The 18,204-nt window shown below is 42.5% G+C and overlaps 1 protein-coding gene across 1 annotated transcript in view; it reads right to left on the reverse strand.

Moving 5' to 3' along the window:
* LOC139232384 (melatonin receptor type 1A-like) overlaps positions 1-7,667 on the reverse strand; it is a 128,214-nt gene extending 120,547 nt beyond the window's left edge. The window contains exon 1 of the mRNA XM_070862571.1: positions 7,484-7,667. Coding sequence (XP_070718672.1) covers positions 7,484-7,667 — 184 coding nt within the window. The remainder of the gene's footprint in view (positions 1-7,483) is intronic.
* Positions 7,668-18,204: the final 10,537 nt, after the last annotated feature.

Raw genomic sequence — 18,204 nt, forward strand, 5'->3', positions numbered from 1 at the left:
GATTCTGTGGAGTTCCCAGCAGATTGAAAAACTGCAAGTATACGCCTCTATTAAAAAAAGGAGGCAGACAAAAAGCAGGATACTATAGACCAGTTAGCCTAACATCTGTGGTTGGGAAGATGTTGGAGTCCATTATTAAAGAAGCAGTAGCAGGACATTTGGAAAAGCAAAATTTGGTCATGCAGAGTCAGCATGGAATTATGAAGGGGAAGTCATGTTTGACAAATTTGCTAGAATTCTTTGAGGATGTAACAAACAGGGTGGCTAAAGGGGAACAAGTGGAAGTGATATATTTGGATTTCCAGAAGGCATTTGACAAGGTGCCACATAAAAGGTTACTGCACAAGATAAAAGTTCACGGGGTTGGGGGTAATATATTAGCATGGATAGAGGATTGGCTAATGAACAGAAAACAGAGAGTCGGGATAAATGGTTCATTCTCAGGTCGGCAATCAGTAACAAGTGGGGTGCCACAGGGATCAGTGTGGGACCCCAACTATTTACAATCTATATTAACGACTTGGAGGAAGGGACTGAGTGTAATGTAGCCAAGCTTGCTGATGATACAAAGATGGGAGGAAAAGCAATGTGTGAGGAGGAAACACAAAATCTGCAAAAGGACATAGACAGACTAAGTGAGTGGGCAAAAATTTGGCAGATGGAGTATAATGGTCTTGGAATTGCATTGACAGTCATTTTCCAACATTCCATTGACTCTGGATCAGTTCCTATGGAGTGGAGTGTAGCCAATGTAACCCCACTTTTTAAAAAAGGAGGGAGAGAGAAAACAGGGAATTATAGACCGGTCAGCCTGACATCGGTAGTGGGTAAAATGATGGAATCAATTATTAAGGATGTCATAGCAGCGCATTTGCAAAGAGGTGACATGATAGGTCCAAGTCAGCATGGATTTGTGAAAGGGAAATCATGCTTGACAAATCTTCTGGAACTTTTTGAGTTTCCAAATGTTTCCAGTAGAGCGGACAAGGGGGAACCAGTTGATGTGGTGTATTTGGACTTTCAGAAGGCTTTCGACAAGGTCCCACACAAGAGATTAATGTGCAAAGTTAAAGCACATGGGATTGGGGATAGTGTGCTGACGTGGATTGAGAATTGGTTGGCAGACAGGAAGCAAAGAGTAGGAGTAAATGGGTACTTTTTAGAATGGCAGGCAGTGACTAGTGGGGTACCGCAAGGTTCTGTGCTGGGGCCCCAGCTGTTTACATTGTACATTAATGATTTAGACGAGGGGATTAAATGTAGTATCTCCAAATTTGCGGATGACACTAAGTTGGGTAGCAGTGTGAGCTGCGAGGAGGATGCTATGAGGCTGCAGAGTGACTTGGATAGGTTAGGTGCGTGGGCAAATGCATGGCAGATGAAGTATAATGTGGATAAATGTGAGGTTATCCACTTTGGTTGTAAAAACAGAGAGACAGACTATTATCTGAATGGTGACAGATTAGGAAAAGGGGAGGTGCAACGAGACCTGGGTGTCATGGTACATCAGCCATTGAAGGTTGGCATGCAGGTACAGCAGGCGGTTAAGAAAGCAAATGGCATGTTGGCCTTCATAGCGAGGGGATTTAAGTACAGGGGCAGGGAGGTGTTACTACAGTTGTACAGGGCATTGGTGAGGCCACACCTGGAGTATTGTGTACAATTTTGGTCTCCTAACTTGAGGAAGGACATTCTTGCTATTGAGGGAGTGCAGCGAAGGTTCACCAGACTGATTCCCGGGATGGCGGGACTGACATATCAAGAAAGACTGGATCAACTGGGCTTGTATTCACTAGAGTTCAGAAGAATGAGAGGGGATCCCATAGAAATGTTTAAAATTCTGACGGGTTTAGACAGGTTAGATGTAGGAAGAATGTTCCCAATGTTGGGGAAGTCCAGAACCAGGGGTCACAGTCTAAGGATAAGGGGTAAGCCATTTAGGACCGAGATGAGGAGAAACTTCTTCACCCAGAGAGCGGTGAACCTGTGGAATTATCTACCACAGAAAGTTGTTGAGGCCAATTCACTAAATATATTCAAAAAAGGAGTTAGATGTAGTCCTTACTACTAGGGGGATCAAGGGATATGGCAAGAAAGCAGGAATGGGGTAGTGAAGTTGCATGTTCAGCCATGAACTCATTGAATGGCAGTGCAGGCTCGAAGGGCCGAATGGCCTACTCCTGCACCTATTTTCTATGTTTCTATGTTTCTATGTTGGAACGTGTGAGGTTATATACTATGGCAGAAAAACTCAAAGAGCAAGTTATTATTTAAATGGAGAACGATTGCAAAGTACTGCAGTATAAAGGGCCCTGGGGGTACTCATGCATGAAACACAAAAGGTTAGCAAGCAGGTACAGCAAGTGATCAGGAAGGCCAATGGAATCTTAGCTTTTATTGCAAAGGGGATGGAGTATAAAGCAGGGAAGTCTTGCTACAGTTGTACAGGGTATTGGTGAGGCCACACCTGGAATACTGCGTGCAGTTTTGGTTTCCATATTTACGAAAGGATATGCTTGCTTTGGAGGCAGTTCAGAGAAGGTTCGCAAGGTTGATTCCAGAGATGAGGGGGTTGACTTATGAGGAAAGGTTGAGTAGGTTAGGCCTCTACTCATTGGAATTCAGAAGAATGAGGTGATCTTATCGAAACGTATAAGATTATGAGGGGGCTTGACAACGTTGATGCAGAGAGGATATTTCCACTGATAGGGGAGACTAGAACTAGAGGGCATATTCTTGGAATAAGAGGCTGCCTATTTAAAACTGAGATGAGGAAAAATTTCTTCTCTCAGAGGGTTGTGGATATGTGGAATTCGCTGCCTCAGAGAGCTGTGGAAGCTAGGACATTGAATACATTTAAGACAGAAATAGACAGTTTCTTAAACAATAAGGGAATAAGGGGTTATGGAGAATGGACCTGAGTCCATGACTGGATCAGCCATGATCGTATTAAATGGCGGAGCAGGCTCACTTTCCCCTGCTCATTTCTTATGTTCTTATGTGCACACCCATTGTAAACTGACAAACCAGAATCTGAAGAAAATTCAGAAGGAAATACTACAATTTTAACAGTCGATGTTTTTTATATGCAGATCAGTGTCACACTCACATTAGCAATAACTAACGAATGAGCTCTTGGTGAGTTTTGTCTACTGCTCTTAATATTTTTTTCTCAGTATTGTCTTGAATATCCGTGAGAGTACAAATAAGTTTTACTTTCAATATGATTCATATTAGTTTTGTAATTGGAAAGGATAATTATAACTTGGAAAGAATAATTTAATAAGAAGCTGTTTTGCAAAAAGCCTTAGAGAGACATTTTATCCTTGCTTGTTTAAAATACCATCTGATAATTCTATTGCCAAGAATAACAAGATAATTATATTGTTTATTGAAATTTAACCTCTCGTGTCAAAAGCTGACGTCACAAGGTATTTTGAACAAACAATAAATTAAAAGAATCTCTAATTCTCTCTTGCTCTCTCTCTCTCTCTATCTCTCATATAATGCTGGAAATTCAAACCAGTATTGAAGACAAATGAAAATAACCACACAATCAGAATCATTTTCACCATCCCATGTTAATACGAAACATATATTTCTGCAAATCTTTTAAATAACCAATAGAAAATATTAAGGTGAAAGGTAATTTTTAAAACACATTGTAAGTACTTAGCTTTCCAGAATAGAATGTTTGTGGTAAGAATATAAGTTATAACATAAAGCAAGCACCTTAGAAGCGGGGACGTTTTAGTCAGTACCAAGTACTAAGAGCAACTAAACCCATGACCTTCTGTTATGTCCTCGAAGGACGTATGATTTTGCAGTTTCACTGTGGTACCTGCTCATGTTCTGTATATAATCAGTTTCTTTGTTTATATTTCTTTCTGTCCTTCTGCTGTCACGTTACTTTGGATAATCTGTACTTTAAGAGCTATCTTTTAGATAAAGCTTGCAAATGGCTGGACTGAATGTCAGAAATAAGATTTAGAAAGCAAGTGGTGTGAAAATACAGAGGAATAGGTACCTCTCATACTCTATTACATCACAAGCCACATTAAACTCAGCTGTGGCTCAGTGGTTGGCACACTTGCCTCTGTCAGAAGGTTGTGGGCTCAAGTCCCACTCCAGGAACTTGAGCACATAAGGCTAGGCTGACACTCCAGTGCAGTGCCGAGGGAATACTGGACTGATGGAGGGTGCTGTCTTTTGGATGAGATGTTAAACCGAGGCCCCGTCTGCCCTCTCAGGTGGACATAAAAGATCCTATGGCACTATTTTGAAGAAGAGCAGGGGAGTTATCCCTGGTATCCTGGCTGATATTTATCCTTCAATCAACATAACACAAAAACAAATTATCTGGTCATTATCACATTGCTACTTGTGCACAAGTTGGCTACCACGTTTCCCACTTTACAACAGTGACTACACTCCAAAATTAATTCATTGGCTGTTAAGCGCTTTGAAACGTCCGGTGGTCGTGGAAGGTGCTATATGAAAGCAAGTCTTTCTTTACTCATTCTGCATTGTCACGTATGGATATCGTATTTTCCTTTTCTACTCCTGAAAATATCCATTGGAAAAAGGATGAAATATATAATTTACTGTTCCTTTCAAATATGTTTGCTAATGTTTCAATGCCAGTCAATCGTGCTTGCTGTAACTTTTCTATAAAGAAAATCTGTTACGTTGCAAAGTATTTCTGTTTTCTATTGGTATCTGTCAGTGAATTAGGAAAGTTTATCAAAGTTGTCAAAATGTTCTGCCAAGTAGACACTAAAATATAACTGACAGGTCGATGAAATTAGCATGCGACAATTCTGGGGTGGATTGCATAATTTCCTATCATCATAGTTTGTCATATCAATAATCCTCTGACCTACTCCACCAATATCTTAATGTCTACTTAAGGGTGAGGATCATGGCAATTGGGTTTTAATTTTGCTAATATCTGTTAAAATATCCCAAAGAAGGTTATAGATTTATCATTATCAGTAGTAGTGAATTAATCTATGGAAGCGTCAAAGAGATTTTTTTAATAGGACAGTTTTCAGGGAATCCAAAGAAAATCAATACAAACACATTCAATAAAATTTGAAATGCAAAGGAAAAAGATGGCTAATCCTGAAATGTTACATGAGCAAATATATATATATGTACATCTTAACATCTAGTGAGGTCACTTAAATATCAACTGTAACAAAAATAAACTTAAGACCGAATGAAAAGGACAATGCAGTATTTACAAAGTACTGTCATTTGATAAATGCCAGAGGGAGTGTTTTTCGAAAGCAGTATTGTTTTACACCAATGAATTCTTCACAAACTTCAGTAGAGATCAGCATCACCACAGGGAAGAATTTTATCAAATAAATATTTATAGTATGTTGATAAAGTAAAAATAACACCAAGTCAAAATTCATATATTTATGAATAAAAATTGGGCACTGTTACAGATTTAGCTAAATACATAAGAACATAAGAAATAGGAGCAGGAGTAGGTCATACGGCCCCTCGAGCCTGCTCCGCCATTTAATACGATCATGGCTGATCCGATCATGGACTCAGGTCCACTTCCCTGCCCACTCTCCATAACTCGTTATTCCCTTATCGTTTAAGAAACTGTCTATTTCTGTCTTAAATTTATTCAATGTCCCAGCTTCCACAGCTCTCTAAGGCAGTGAATTCCATAGATCCACAACCCTCTGAGAGAAAAAATCTCAGTTTTAAATGGGCGGCCCCTTATTCTAAGATTATGACCTCAAGTTCTAGTTTCCCCTATCAGTGGAAACATCCTCTCTGCATCCACCTTGTCAAGCCCCCGGATAAGATCACCTCTCATTCTTCTGAATTCCAATGAGTAGAGGCCCAACCTAAACAACCTTTCCTCACATGAAGGGGTAAATGTTGCTGGGCTGTGGTGAAGGGGCAGGGGAGTGGGACTAATTGGGTAGCTCTCTCAAAGAGCCGGCACAGGCACGAAGGGCCGAATGGCCTCCTTCTGTGCTATATCATTCTATGATTCTATATGTGAACCAGGAGAGAAGGCAATTGATATTTCCCTCCCCAGTTCATTAAAATGTGTTTGTGTTGATTGTCTTTAGCTTGCTTTCAAATTATACTATTAAAAATGGTTACATGCTGGGGGGCTTCTCTTTGAAGCTTTTATAGATGGATTCACCACTGACCGTGATAAATCTATAACCGTTTCGTCTTTGAGATATTTCAGCAGATATTAGTACCATTAAAACCCAATCGCAAAATGTCACATTACAAAAAAAGGACATCTCAATATTACGTAATGCACCTCGGACACCCTTTCTCATTGCCTCTCAAGCACGTAAACACAAACTGATGCATGAAGTATGGGGACAAACGTAACACCGCTGAGGTGGATACGAAGGGCAAGTGCTCTGCTTGTTCGTTCCATACAATCACTTCAATTCTGGATCACTGGGTCCTGTAATTGGATAATCTCGCTGACCCAGCTGAAAACAACAGGCACATTACTATAGGCGCTAAACAGACTACAGTTACACTACAGCTGGACCGCGGGCACCACACGTTTCCCAAACATTGCCTCTGAAGTATAAATATAGCCTTAGTGCATTGCTCTGCGGTTAACACGGTGAAAGGATAAATCTCGCCAAACGAATTATTTCAGAGATAATGGGTTATTTTTCGCCACCTTACTGAGTTATTACACCTTGACTGTGGTGTGAAGTCAGGTCTAACGTGACTAATTGTAAAAATCGACCTCTTCACAAGAGAATGTAAAATATATATCACAATTAAAAGTGGAAATATATTGAAGCAAGAGTCACTGTGAAGGCAAAAAGCCAACAAAACTTTCAATGTTTCACTTTCATTGTAAAGCAATCCCTTTTCGTACCGCTCCTCCACACACACTATTGTCTGGGTCTAGCAGCAACTCACACTCGATGTGAGGTTTAGAACAAATTAGATGCGGGAAATATACACTATAAAATGAACAACATCTGGAATGCACTGCCTGAAAGAGTGGTGGAAGCAGATTCAATAGTAACTTTCAGAAGGAAATTGGATCAATACTTGAAGGGACAAAATAGAGGGCTCTGGAGAAAGGGGTGTAGGACTAATTGGACAGCTCTACCAAAGAGCCCACCCGGGCGCGATGGGCCGATTGGCGTCCTCCTGTGCTGTATCAGCAACATGGCCCTCCTGTCCGAGCTGGCTACACAATTAACAAGATGATCGACCCATCAGAACGCGATTTGCATCGTCTCCTTACATCTGCTCGCTGCTAAGATTTCAGGGAATGCTTTGTGTTTGACGGTGGTCTCGGAATGTGAATAAGCACAGCTAGCGTCTCATAATGGAGAATCTGGGAAACCCATTACTCAACCAAAAAAAAACCTAATAATTAGCTGCATCATTCTGATCAAACAAAATATATAAACTAACACTTAAAATAGGAAATATTAATAAAAAGTGCTCGACTCACCGGCGTTCCTCAGTTTCTTGTTCTTGTAAACTGATAAGATGACGAGTAGATTCCCCAAGATATCGATCACAATGGTAAATATGAGCAAACCCGCCAGAGTGTTTGCCACCCAAGGTGGGCGATCGAAAGAGAACAGCACAGGTACCGGACTAGAACTGTTTAAACAGCTTATATTCGTATTCATTTTCGTTGGATTTGATTTGGTACCAGCAAATTTAGATTCTAAGTAGGAAAATAACCAATCATTCGATCCAAAACCAGTCCGGCTAAATTTTAAAATTGGTGATGAAAATGTAATCTACATCTGGATCCATAATGGTTAAAGTTTTATTTTTTAAACACTACAGCGACCTAACTTTTTGAATCTGCTCATCTGTCGGATGCAGGACTTTTATATCACTCGGTCGCCCCATCACATTCCCAGTTTGTGGCAATTCAGCGTTCGCTGCCCCTCTTTCATCATGTGACGCGGGTTTGCACCGAGCGGTGTAAGAACACCGCCCCTGTGTGGTGGAGAGACGGAGTTTTGATTCATTACCACGGTGCACCATTCAAAGGGAGCAGCTCAACATTTCGCAAGCCTGTAGCCTTCTTCTTTATTCATTCATTCAATTCGCTCAGCTGTTCATTCATTCATCCATATACATGCATGCACGCATCCATACATGTGCGGTTATTCCATTGCCGCTCGTCCAATCTCGCCCATTAGTTTCTGACTATTTAAATACCTAATTACTTTATTCGATTATTCATTCACATGTTCGTTTTTTCTTGAACGAGTTGTCAGTTTTATGCTTTACAGATCTTTTGTGAAGATCCCATCTGTAGCTGGAGTCGCTGAATCATAAAAGAAATGTTTGTTTTCGGTCTAGGAAATGCAGATGGCAATAAAAAAAAGCACTGCAGGGATGTCCAGTCCCTCTACACCTCCACGCCGCCCCCCACCCCGCACACACACTTACGAGGGCCGCCTGAGGGCCCTCTGCTTCTTCCTGGACCAGTCCCCATCCAGCACCACCCTCCTCTGCCTGGCTGAAGTTCTTCAGCGAACAACTTCCCCTTTGACTCCACTAGCTTCCTCCAAATTAAACATAGAAAACATAGAAACATAGGAAATAGATGCAGGAGCAGGCCATTCAGACTTTGAGCCTGCTCCACCATTCAATATGATCATGGCTGATCATGCAACTTCAGTACCCCATTCCTCTTTTCTCTCCATACCCCTTGATCCCTTTATCCATAAGGGCCACATCTAATTCTCTTTTGAATATATCTAACGAACTGGCCTCAACAACTTTCTGTGGTAGAGAATTCCACAGGTTCACAATTCTCTCAGTGAAGAAGTTTCTCCTCATCTCGGTCCTAAATGGTTTATCCCTTATCCTTCGACTGTGGCCCCTGGTTCTGGACTTCCCCAACATCAGGAACATTCTTCCTGCATCTAACCTGTCCAATCCCTTCAGAATTTTATATGTTTCTATGAGATCTCCTCTCATTCTTCTAAATTCCAGTGCGTATAAGCCTAGCCGATCCAATCTTTCTTCATATGTCAGTCCTGCTATCCCGGGAATCAGTCTGGTGAACCTTTGCTGCACTCCCTCAATAGCAAGCATGTCCTTCCTCAGATTAGGAGACAAAAACTGCACACAATACTCAAGGTGTGGTCTCACCAAGGCCCTGTACAACTGCAGCAAGACCTCCCTGCTCCTATACTCAAATCCCCTCACTATGAAGGCCAGCATGCCAGTTGCTTTCTTTAATGCCTGCTGTACCTGCATGCCTACCTTCAATGACTGATGTACCATGACACCCAGGTCTCGTTGCACCTCCCCTTTTCCTAATTTGTCACCATTCAGATAATATTCTGTTTTCCTGTTTTTGCTACCAAAGTGGATAACCTCACATCTATCTACATTATACTGCATCTGCCATGCATTTGCCCACTCAACTAACCTGGCCAAGTCACCCTGCAGCCTCTTAGCATCCTCCTCACAGCTCACACTGCCACCCCGCTTAGTGTCATCTGCAAACTTGGAGATATTACATTCAATTCTTTTGTCCAAATCATCAATGTATATTGTAAATAGCTGGGGTCCCAGCACTGAACCTTGCGGTACCCCACTAGTCACTGCCTGCCATTCTGAAAAGGACCCATTTATTCCTACTCTTTGCTTCCTGTCTGCAACCAGTTCTCTATCCACATTAATACATTACCCCCAATACCATGTGCTTTAATTTTGCACACTAATCTCTTGTGTGGGACCTTGTCAAAAGCCTTTTGAAAGTCCAAATCGGCCTTCAATCCCATCAATCTCCCTAACACAATTTCCTGACTAATAAAGATTTCCTTCAGTTCCTCCTTCTTGCTGGACCCTCCGTCCACTAGTATTTCCAGACAATTATTTGTGTCTTCATTAGTGAAGACAGAACCAAAGTATTTGTTCAATTGGTCTGTCATTTCTTTGTTCCCCATTATAAATTCACCTGATTCTGACTGCAAGGGACCTACATTTGTCTTCACTAATCTTTCTCTCTTCACATATCTATAGAAGCTTTTGTAGTCAGTTTTTATGTTCCCTGCAAGCTTCCTCTCATACTCTATTTTTCCCCTCCTAACTAAGACCCTTTGTCCTCCTCTGCTGAATTCTACATTTCTCCCAGTCCTCAGGTTTGCTGCTTTTTCTGGCCAATTTATATGCGTCTTCCTTGGGTTTAACACTATCCCTAATTTCTCTTGTTAGTCACGGTTGAGCCACCTTCCCCGTTTTATTTTTTACACCAGACAGGGATGTACAATTGTTGATGTTCATCCATATGATCTTTAAATGTGTGCCATTGCCTATCCATCATCAACCCTTCAAGTATCATTTGCCAGTCTATCTTAGCCAATTCACGTCTCATACCATCGAGGTTACCTTTCTTTAAGTTCAAGTCCCTATTCTCTGAGTTAACTGTGTCACTCTCCATCTTAATGAAGAGTTCTACCATATTATGGTCACTCTTCCCCAAGGGGCCTCGTACAACAAGATTGCTAATTAATTCTCTCTCATTACACAACACTCAGTCTAGGATGGCCAGCTCTCTAGTTGGCTCCTCGACATATTGGTCTAGAAAACCATCCCTTAAAGGTGTTGCTATGGGAACCCGCATGGGTCCTAGCCTGCCTTTTCATGGGATATGTGGAACATTCTTTGTTCCAGTCCTACTCGGGTCCTCTCACCTCTTTTCCCGATCCATTGATGACTGTATTGGTGCTGTTTCCTGCTCTTGCCCCAAACTGGAAAATGTAATCAATTTTACTTCAAATTTCCACCCTTCACTTGCCTTTTCATGGACCATCTCCAACTTTTTCCTTCCTTCGTCGACTTCTGTCTCAATTCTGGGGATGGGCTGTCGACCAGTATCTACTATAAGCCCAGTGACTCCCACAGCTATCTTGACTACGCTTCCTCCCACCCCACTTCCTGTAAGGACTCTATTCTATTCTCCAAATGTCTTCGTCTCTGTCGCATCTGTTCTGATGATGCTACTTTCCATATCAGTGCTTCTGATATGTCTTCCTTTTTCCTCAACCAAGTATTCTGCTCCACTGTGGTTGAAAGGGCCCTCAACCATGTCAATCCCATTTCCTGCGTTTTGCTCACACCCCTTTCCCTCCCTCCGAGAACCATGATACGTTTCCCCTTGTCCTTGTAATGGCTTCTCTTCCTGCTCCTGCATCGTTATCTCTGGATTTTCACCTAGGATCTATCCTTGGCCCCCTCCTATTTCTCATCTATGTGCTGCCCCTCGGCGACATCTGAAAATCATAAAATCATAGAAATTTGCAGCACAGAAGGAGGCCATTCAGCCCACCATGTCCATGCCAACTGACAAAGAACTATCCAGCCTAATCCCACTTTCCAGCTCTTGGTCCGTAGCCTTGTAGGTTACGACACTTCAAGTGCATATCCAAGTATTTTTAAATGATATGAGGATTTCTGCCTCAACCACCCTTTCAGGCAATGAGTTCCAGACCCCCACCACAATGGGTGAAAAAATCTATCCTCAAATCTCCTCCAAAACTCCTGCCACTTACTTTAAATCTATGTCCTTTGGTTATTGACCCCTCGGCTAAGGAGAATAGGTCCTTCCTATCCACTCTATCTCGGCCTCTCATAATTTTATACACCTCAATTAGGTCTCCCCTCAGCCTCCTCTGTTCCAAAGAAAACAACCTCAGTCTATCCAATCTTTCCTCATAGCTAAAATTCTCCAGTCCCAGCAATATCCACGTAAATTTTCTCTGTAACCTCTCTAGTACAAACACATCTTTCCAGTAATGTGATGACCAGAACTGCATGCAGTACACTAGCTGTGGCCTAACTAGTGTTTTATATAGTTCAAGCATACCTCACTGCTCTGATATTCTGTGCCTCGGCTAATCAAGGCAAGTTTCCAATTATGCCTTCTTGACCACCTTATCTACCTGTCCTGCTACCCTCAGGGATCTACAGACATGTCCCTCTGTTTCTCTACACTTCTCAGAGTCCTACCATTTATTGTGTATTCCCTTGCCTTGTTAGCCCTCCCCAAATGAATTACCTCACATTTCTCCTGATTGAATTCCACTTGTCACTGTTCTGCCCACCTGACCAGTCCATTGATATCTTCCAGCACTTTACAGCTTTCTTCTTCATTATCAATCACATGGCCAATTTTTGTATCATCTGCAAACTTCTTAATCATACCCCCTACATTCAAGTCCAAATCATTGATATATGCCACAAAAAGCAAGGGACCCAGTACTGAGCCCTGCCGAACCTACTGGAAACAGCAACCGAGACTCCAGGATGGTATGTTGCCTCCCTGGTGCAAGGGTCAAGGATGTCTCGGAGCGGGTGCAGGACATTCTAAAAAGGGAGGGAGAACAGCCAGTTGTCGTGGTGCACATTGGTACCAACGACATAGGTAAAAAGAGGGATGAGGTCCTACGAAACGAATTTAAGGAGCTAGGAGCTAAATTAAAAAGTAGGACCTCAAAAGTAGTAATCTCGGGATTGCTACCAGTGCCACGTGATAGTCAGAGTAGGAATCGCAGGATAGCGCAGATGAATATGTGGCTTGAGCAGTGGTGCAACAGGGAGGGATTCAAATTCCTGGGGCATTGGAACCGGTTCTGGGGGAGGTGGGACCAGTACAAACCGGACGGTCTGCACCTGGGCAGGACCGGAACCAATGTCCTAGGGGGAGTGTTTGCTAGTGCTGTTGGGGAGGATTTAAACTGATATGGCAGGGGGATGGGAACCAATGCAGGGAGACAGAGGGAAACAAAAAGGAGGCAAAAGCAAAAGACAGAAAGGAGATGAGGAAAAGTGGAGGGCAGAGAAACCCAAGGCAAAGAACAAAAAGGGCCACTGTACAGCAAAATTCTAAAAGGACAAAGGGTGTTAAAAGAACAAGCCTGAAGGCTTTGTGTCTTAATGCAAGGAGTATCCGCAATAAAGTGGATGAATTAACTGTGCAAATAGGTGTTAACAAATATGATGTGATTGGGATTACGGAGACGTGGCTCCAGGATGATCAGGGCTGGGAACTCAACATCCAGGGGTATTCAACATTCAGGAAAGATAGAATAAAAGGAAAAGGAGGTGGGGTAGCATTGCTGGTTAAGGAGCAAATTAAGGCAATAGTTCGGAAGGACATTAGCTTGGATGATGTGGAATCTATATGGGTAGAGCTGCAGAATACCAAAGGACAAAAATCGTTAGTGGGAGTTGTGTACAGACCTCCAAACAGTAGTAGTGATGTTGGGGAGGGCATCAAACATGAAATTAGGGGTGCGTGCAATAAAGGTGCAGCATTTATAATGGGTGACTTTAATATGCACATAGATTGGGTTAACCAAACTGGAAGCAATACGGTAGAGGAGGATTTCCTGGAGTGCATAAGGGATGGTTTTTTAGACCAATATGTCGAGGAACCAACTAGGGGGGAGGCCATCTTAGACTGGGTGTTGTGTAATGAGAGAGGATTAATTAGCAATCTCGTTGTGCGAGGCCCCTTGGGGAAGAGTGACCATAATATGGTGGAATTCTGCATTAGGATGGAGAATGAAACAGTTAATTCAGAGACCATGGTCCAGAAATTAAAGAAGGGTAACTTTGAAGGTATGAGGCGTGAATTGGCTAGGATAGATTGGCGAATGATACTGAAGGGGTTGACTGTGGATGGGCAATGGCAGACATTTAGAGACCGCATGGATGAACTACAACAATTGTACATTCCTGTCTGTCGTAAAAATAAAAAAGGGAAGGTGGCTCAACCGTGGCTATCAAGGGAAATCAGGGATAGCATTAAAGCCAAGGAAGTGGCATACAAATTGGCCAGAAATAGCAGAGAACCTGGGGACTGGGAGAAATTTAGAACTCAGCAGAGGAGGACAAAGGGTTTGATTAGGGCAGGGAAAATGGAGTACGAAAAGAAGCTTGCAGGGAACATTAAGACGGATTGCAAAAGTTTCTATAGATATGTAAAGAGAAAAAGGTTAGTAAAGACAAACGTAGGTCCCCTGCAATCAGAATCAGGGGAAGTCATAACGGGGAACAAAGAAATGGCGGACCAATTGAACAAGTACTTTGGTTCGGTATTCACTGAGGAGGACACAAACAACCTTCCGGATATAAAAGGGGTCGGAGGGTCTAGTAAGGAGGAGGAACTGAGGGAAATCCTTATTAGTTGGGAAATTGTGTTGGGGAAATTGTTGGGATTGAAGGCCGATAAATCCCCAGAGCCTGATGGACTGCATCCCAGAGTACTTAAGGAGGTGGCCTTGGAAATAGTGGATGCATTGACAGTCATTTTCCAACATTCCATTGACTCTGGATCAGTTCCTATGGAGTGGAGGGTAGCCAATGTAACCCCACTTTTTAAAAAAGGAGGGAGAGAGAAAACAGGGAATTACAGACCGGTCAGCCTGACATCGGTAGTGGGTAAAATGATGGAATCAATTATTAAGGATGTCATCGCAGTGCATTTGGAAAGAGGTAATATGATAGGTCCAAGTCAGCATGGATTTGTGAAAGGGAAATCATGTTTGACAAATCTTCTGGAATTTTTTGAGGATGTTTCCAGTAGAGTGGACAAGGGAGAACCAGTCGATGTGGTATATTTGGACTTTCAGAAGGCTTTCGACAAGGTCCCACACAAGAGATTAATGTGCAAAGTTAAGGCACATGGGATTGGGGGTAGTGTGCTGACATGGATTGAGAACTGGTTGTCAGACAGGAAGCAAAGAGTAGGAGTAAATGGGGACTTTTCAGAATGGCAGGCAGTGACTAGTGGGGTACCGCAAGGTTCTGTGCTGGGGCCCCAGCTGTTTACACTGTACATTAATGATTTAGACGAGGGGATTAAATGTAGTATCTCCAAATTTGCGGATGACACTAAGTTGGGTGGCAGTGTGAGCTGCAAGGAGGATTCTATGAGGCTGCAGAGCGACTTGGATAGGTTAGGTGAGTGGGCAAATGCATGGCAGATGAAGTATAATGTGGATAAATGTGAGGTTATCCACTTTGGTGGTAAAAACAGAGAGACAGACTATTATCTGAATGGTGACAGATTAGGAAAAGGAGAGGTGCAACGAGACCTGGGTGTCATGGTACATCAGTCATTGAAGGTTGGCATGCAGGTACAGCAGGCGGTTAAGAAAGCAAATGGCATGTTGGCCTTCATAGCGAGGGGATTTGAGTACAAGGGCAGGGAGGTGTTGCTACAATTGTACAGGGCCTTGGGGAGGCCACACCTGGAGTATTGTGTACAGTTTTGGTCTCCTAACCTGAGGAAGGACATTCTTGCTATTGAGGGAGTGCAGCGAAGGTTCACCAGACTGATTCCCGGGATGGCGGGACTGACCTATCAAGAAAGACTGGATCAACTGGGCTTGTATTCATTGGAGTTCAGAAGAATGAGAGGGGACCTCATAGAAACGTTTAAAATTCTGACGGGGTTAGACAGGTTCGATGCAGGAAGAATGTTCCCAATGTTGGGGAAGTCCAGAACCAGGGGACACAGTCTAAGGATAAGGGGGAAGCCATTTAGGACCGAGATGAGGAGGAATTTCTTCACCCAGAGAGTGGTGAACCTGTGGAATTCTCTACCACAGAAAGTTGTTGAGGCCAATTCACTAAATATATTCAAAAAGGAGTTAGATGAAGTCCTTACTACTAGGGGAATCAAGGGGTATGGTGAGAAAGCAGGAATGGGGTACTGAAGTTGCATGTTCAGCCATGAACTCATTGAATGGCGGTGCAGGCTAGAAGGGCCGAATGGCCTACTCCTGCACCTATTTTCTATGTTTCTATGTTTCTATGTTTCCATTCACAAAAACACTCATCGACAATTATTCTTTGCTTCCTGCCTCTGAGCTAATTTTGGATCCAACTTGCCACTTTGCCTTGGATCCTATGGGCTTTTACTTTCGGGGCTGCAGGAGGGATCAAAACTAAAAATCATGGTTTAAAAACTAGTATTAAAACACTTTATCTAAACGCACGCAGCATTCGAAACAAAGTAAATGAGTTGATAGCACAAATCATTACAAATGGGTATGATTTAGTGGCCATTACTGAAACGTGGTTGCAGGGTGGCCAAGACTGGGAATTAAACATACAGGGGTATCTGACAATTCGGTAAGATAGACAAGAAGGGAAAGGAGGTGGGGTAGCTCTGTTAATAAAGGATGATATCAGGGCAGTTGTGAGAGACAATATTGGCTCTAATGAACAAAATGTTGAATCATTGTGGGTGGAGATTAGAGATAGTAAGGGGAAAAAGTCACTGGTGGGCGTAGTTTATAGGCCCCCAAATAATAACTTCACGGTGGGGCGGACAATAATCAAGGGAATAATAGAGGCATGTGAAAAAGGAACGGCAGTATTCATGGGGGATTTTAACCTACATATCGATTGGTCAAATCAAATCGCACGGGGTAGCCTTGAGGAGGAATTCATAGAATGCATACAGGATTATTTCTTAGAACAGTATGTTACAGAACCTACAAGGGAGCAAGCTGTCTTAGATCTGGTCCTGTGTAATGAGACAGGCAAAATAAACGATCTCCTCATAAAAGATCCTCTAGAAATGAGTGATCATAGTATGGTTGAATTTGTAATACAGATTGAGCGTGAGGAAGTAGTGTCTCAAACGAGCGTACTATGCTTAAACAAAGGGGCCTACAGTGGGATGAGGGCAGAGTTGGCTAAAGTAGACTGGGAACAGAGACTAAATGGTGGCACAATTGAGGAACAGTGGAGGACTTTTAAGGAGCTCTTTCATAGTGCTCAACAAAAATATATTCCAGTGAAAAAGAAGGGTGGTAAGAGAAGGGATAACCAGCCGTGGATAACCAAGGAAATAAAGGAGCGTATCAAATTAAAAACCAATGCGTATAAGGTGGCCAAGGTTAGTGGAAAACTAGAAGATTGGGAAAATTTTAAACGACACCAAAAAATGACTAGGAAAGCAATAAAGAAAGGAAAGATAGATTATGAAAGTAAACTTGCGCGAAACATAAAAACAGATAGTAAAAGCTTTTACCGATATATAAAACGGAAGAGAGTGACTAAAGTAAATGTTGGTCCCTTAGAAGATGAGAAGGGGGATTTAATAATGGGAAATGTGGAAATGGCTGAGACCTTAAACAATTATTTTGCTTCGGTCTTCACAGTGGAAGACACAAAAACCATGCCAAAAATTGCTGGTCACGGGAATGTGGGAAGGGAGGACCTTGAGACAATCACTATCACTAGGGGGGTAGTGCTGGACAGGCTAATGGGACTCAAGGTAGACAAGTCCCCTGGTCCTGATGAAATGCATCCCAGGGTATTAAAAGAGATGGCGGAAGTTATAGCAGATGCATTCATTATAATCTACCCAAATTCTCTGGACCCTGGGGAGGTGCCATCGGATTGGAAAGCAGCTAATGTAACGCCTGTTTAAAAAAGGGGGCAGACAAAAGGCAGGTAACTATAGGCCGGTTAGTTTAACATCTGTAGTGGGGAAAATGCTTGAAGCTATCATTAAGGAAGAAATAGCGGGACATCTAGATAGGAATAGTGCAATCAAGCAGATGCAACATGGATTCATGAAGGGGAAATCATGTTTAACTAATTTACTGGAATTCTTTGAGGATATAACGAGCATGGTGGATAGAGGTGTACCGATGGATGTGGTGTATTTGGATTTCCAAAAGGCATTTGATAAGGTGCCACACAAAAGGTTACTGCAGAAGATAAAGGTACGCGGAGTTAGAGGAAATGTATTAGCATGTATAGAGAATTGGCTAACTAACTAGAAAGCAGAGAGTCGGAATAAATGGGTCCTTTTCAGGTTGGCAATCGGTGGTTAGTGGTGTGCCACAGGGATCGATGCTGGGACCACAACTGTTTATAATATACAAAGATGACCTGGAAGAGGGGACAGAGTGTAGTGTGACAACATTTGCAGATGATACAAAGATTAGTGGGAAAGCGGGTTGTGTACAGGACATAGAGAGGCTGCAAAGAGATTTAGATAGGTTAAGCAAATGGGCTAAGGTTTGGCAGATGGAATACAATGTCGGAAAATGTGAGGTCATCCACCTTGGAAAAAAAAATAGTAAAAGGGAATATTATTTGAATGGGGAGAAATTACAACATGCTGCGGTACAGAGTGACCTGGGGGTCCTTGTGCATAAATCCCAA

Source organism: Pristiophorus japonicus, chromosome 2, assembly GCF_044704955.1.
Source record: "Pristiophorus japonicus isolate sPriJap1 chromosome 2, sPriJap1.hap1, whole genome shotgun sequence".
NCBI classification, from domain to species: Eukaryota; Metazoa; Chordata; class Chondrichthyes; family Pristiophoridae; genus Pristiophorus; species Pristiophorus japonicus.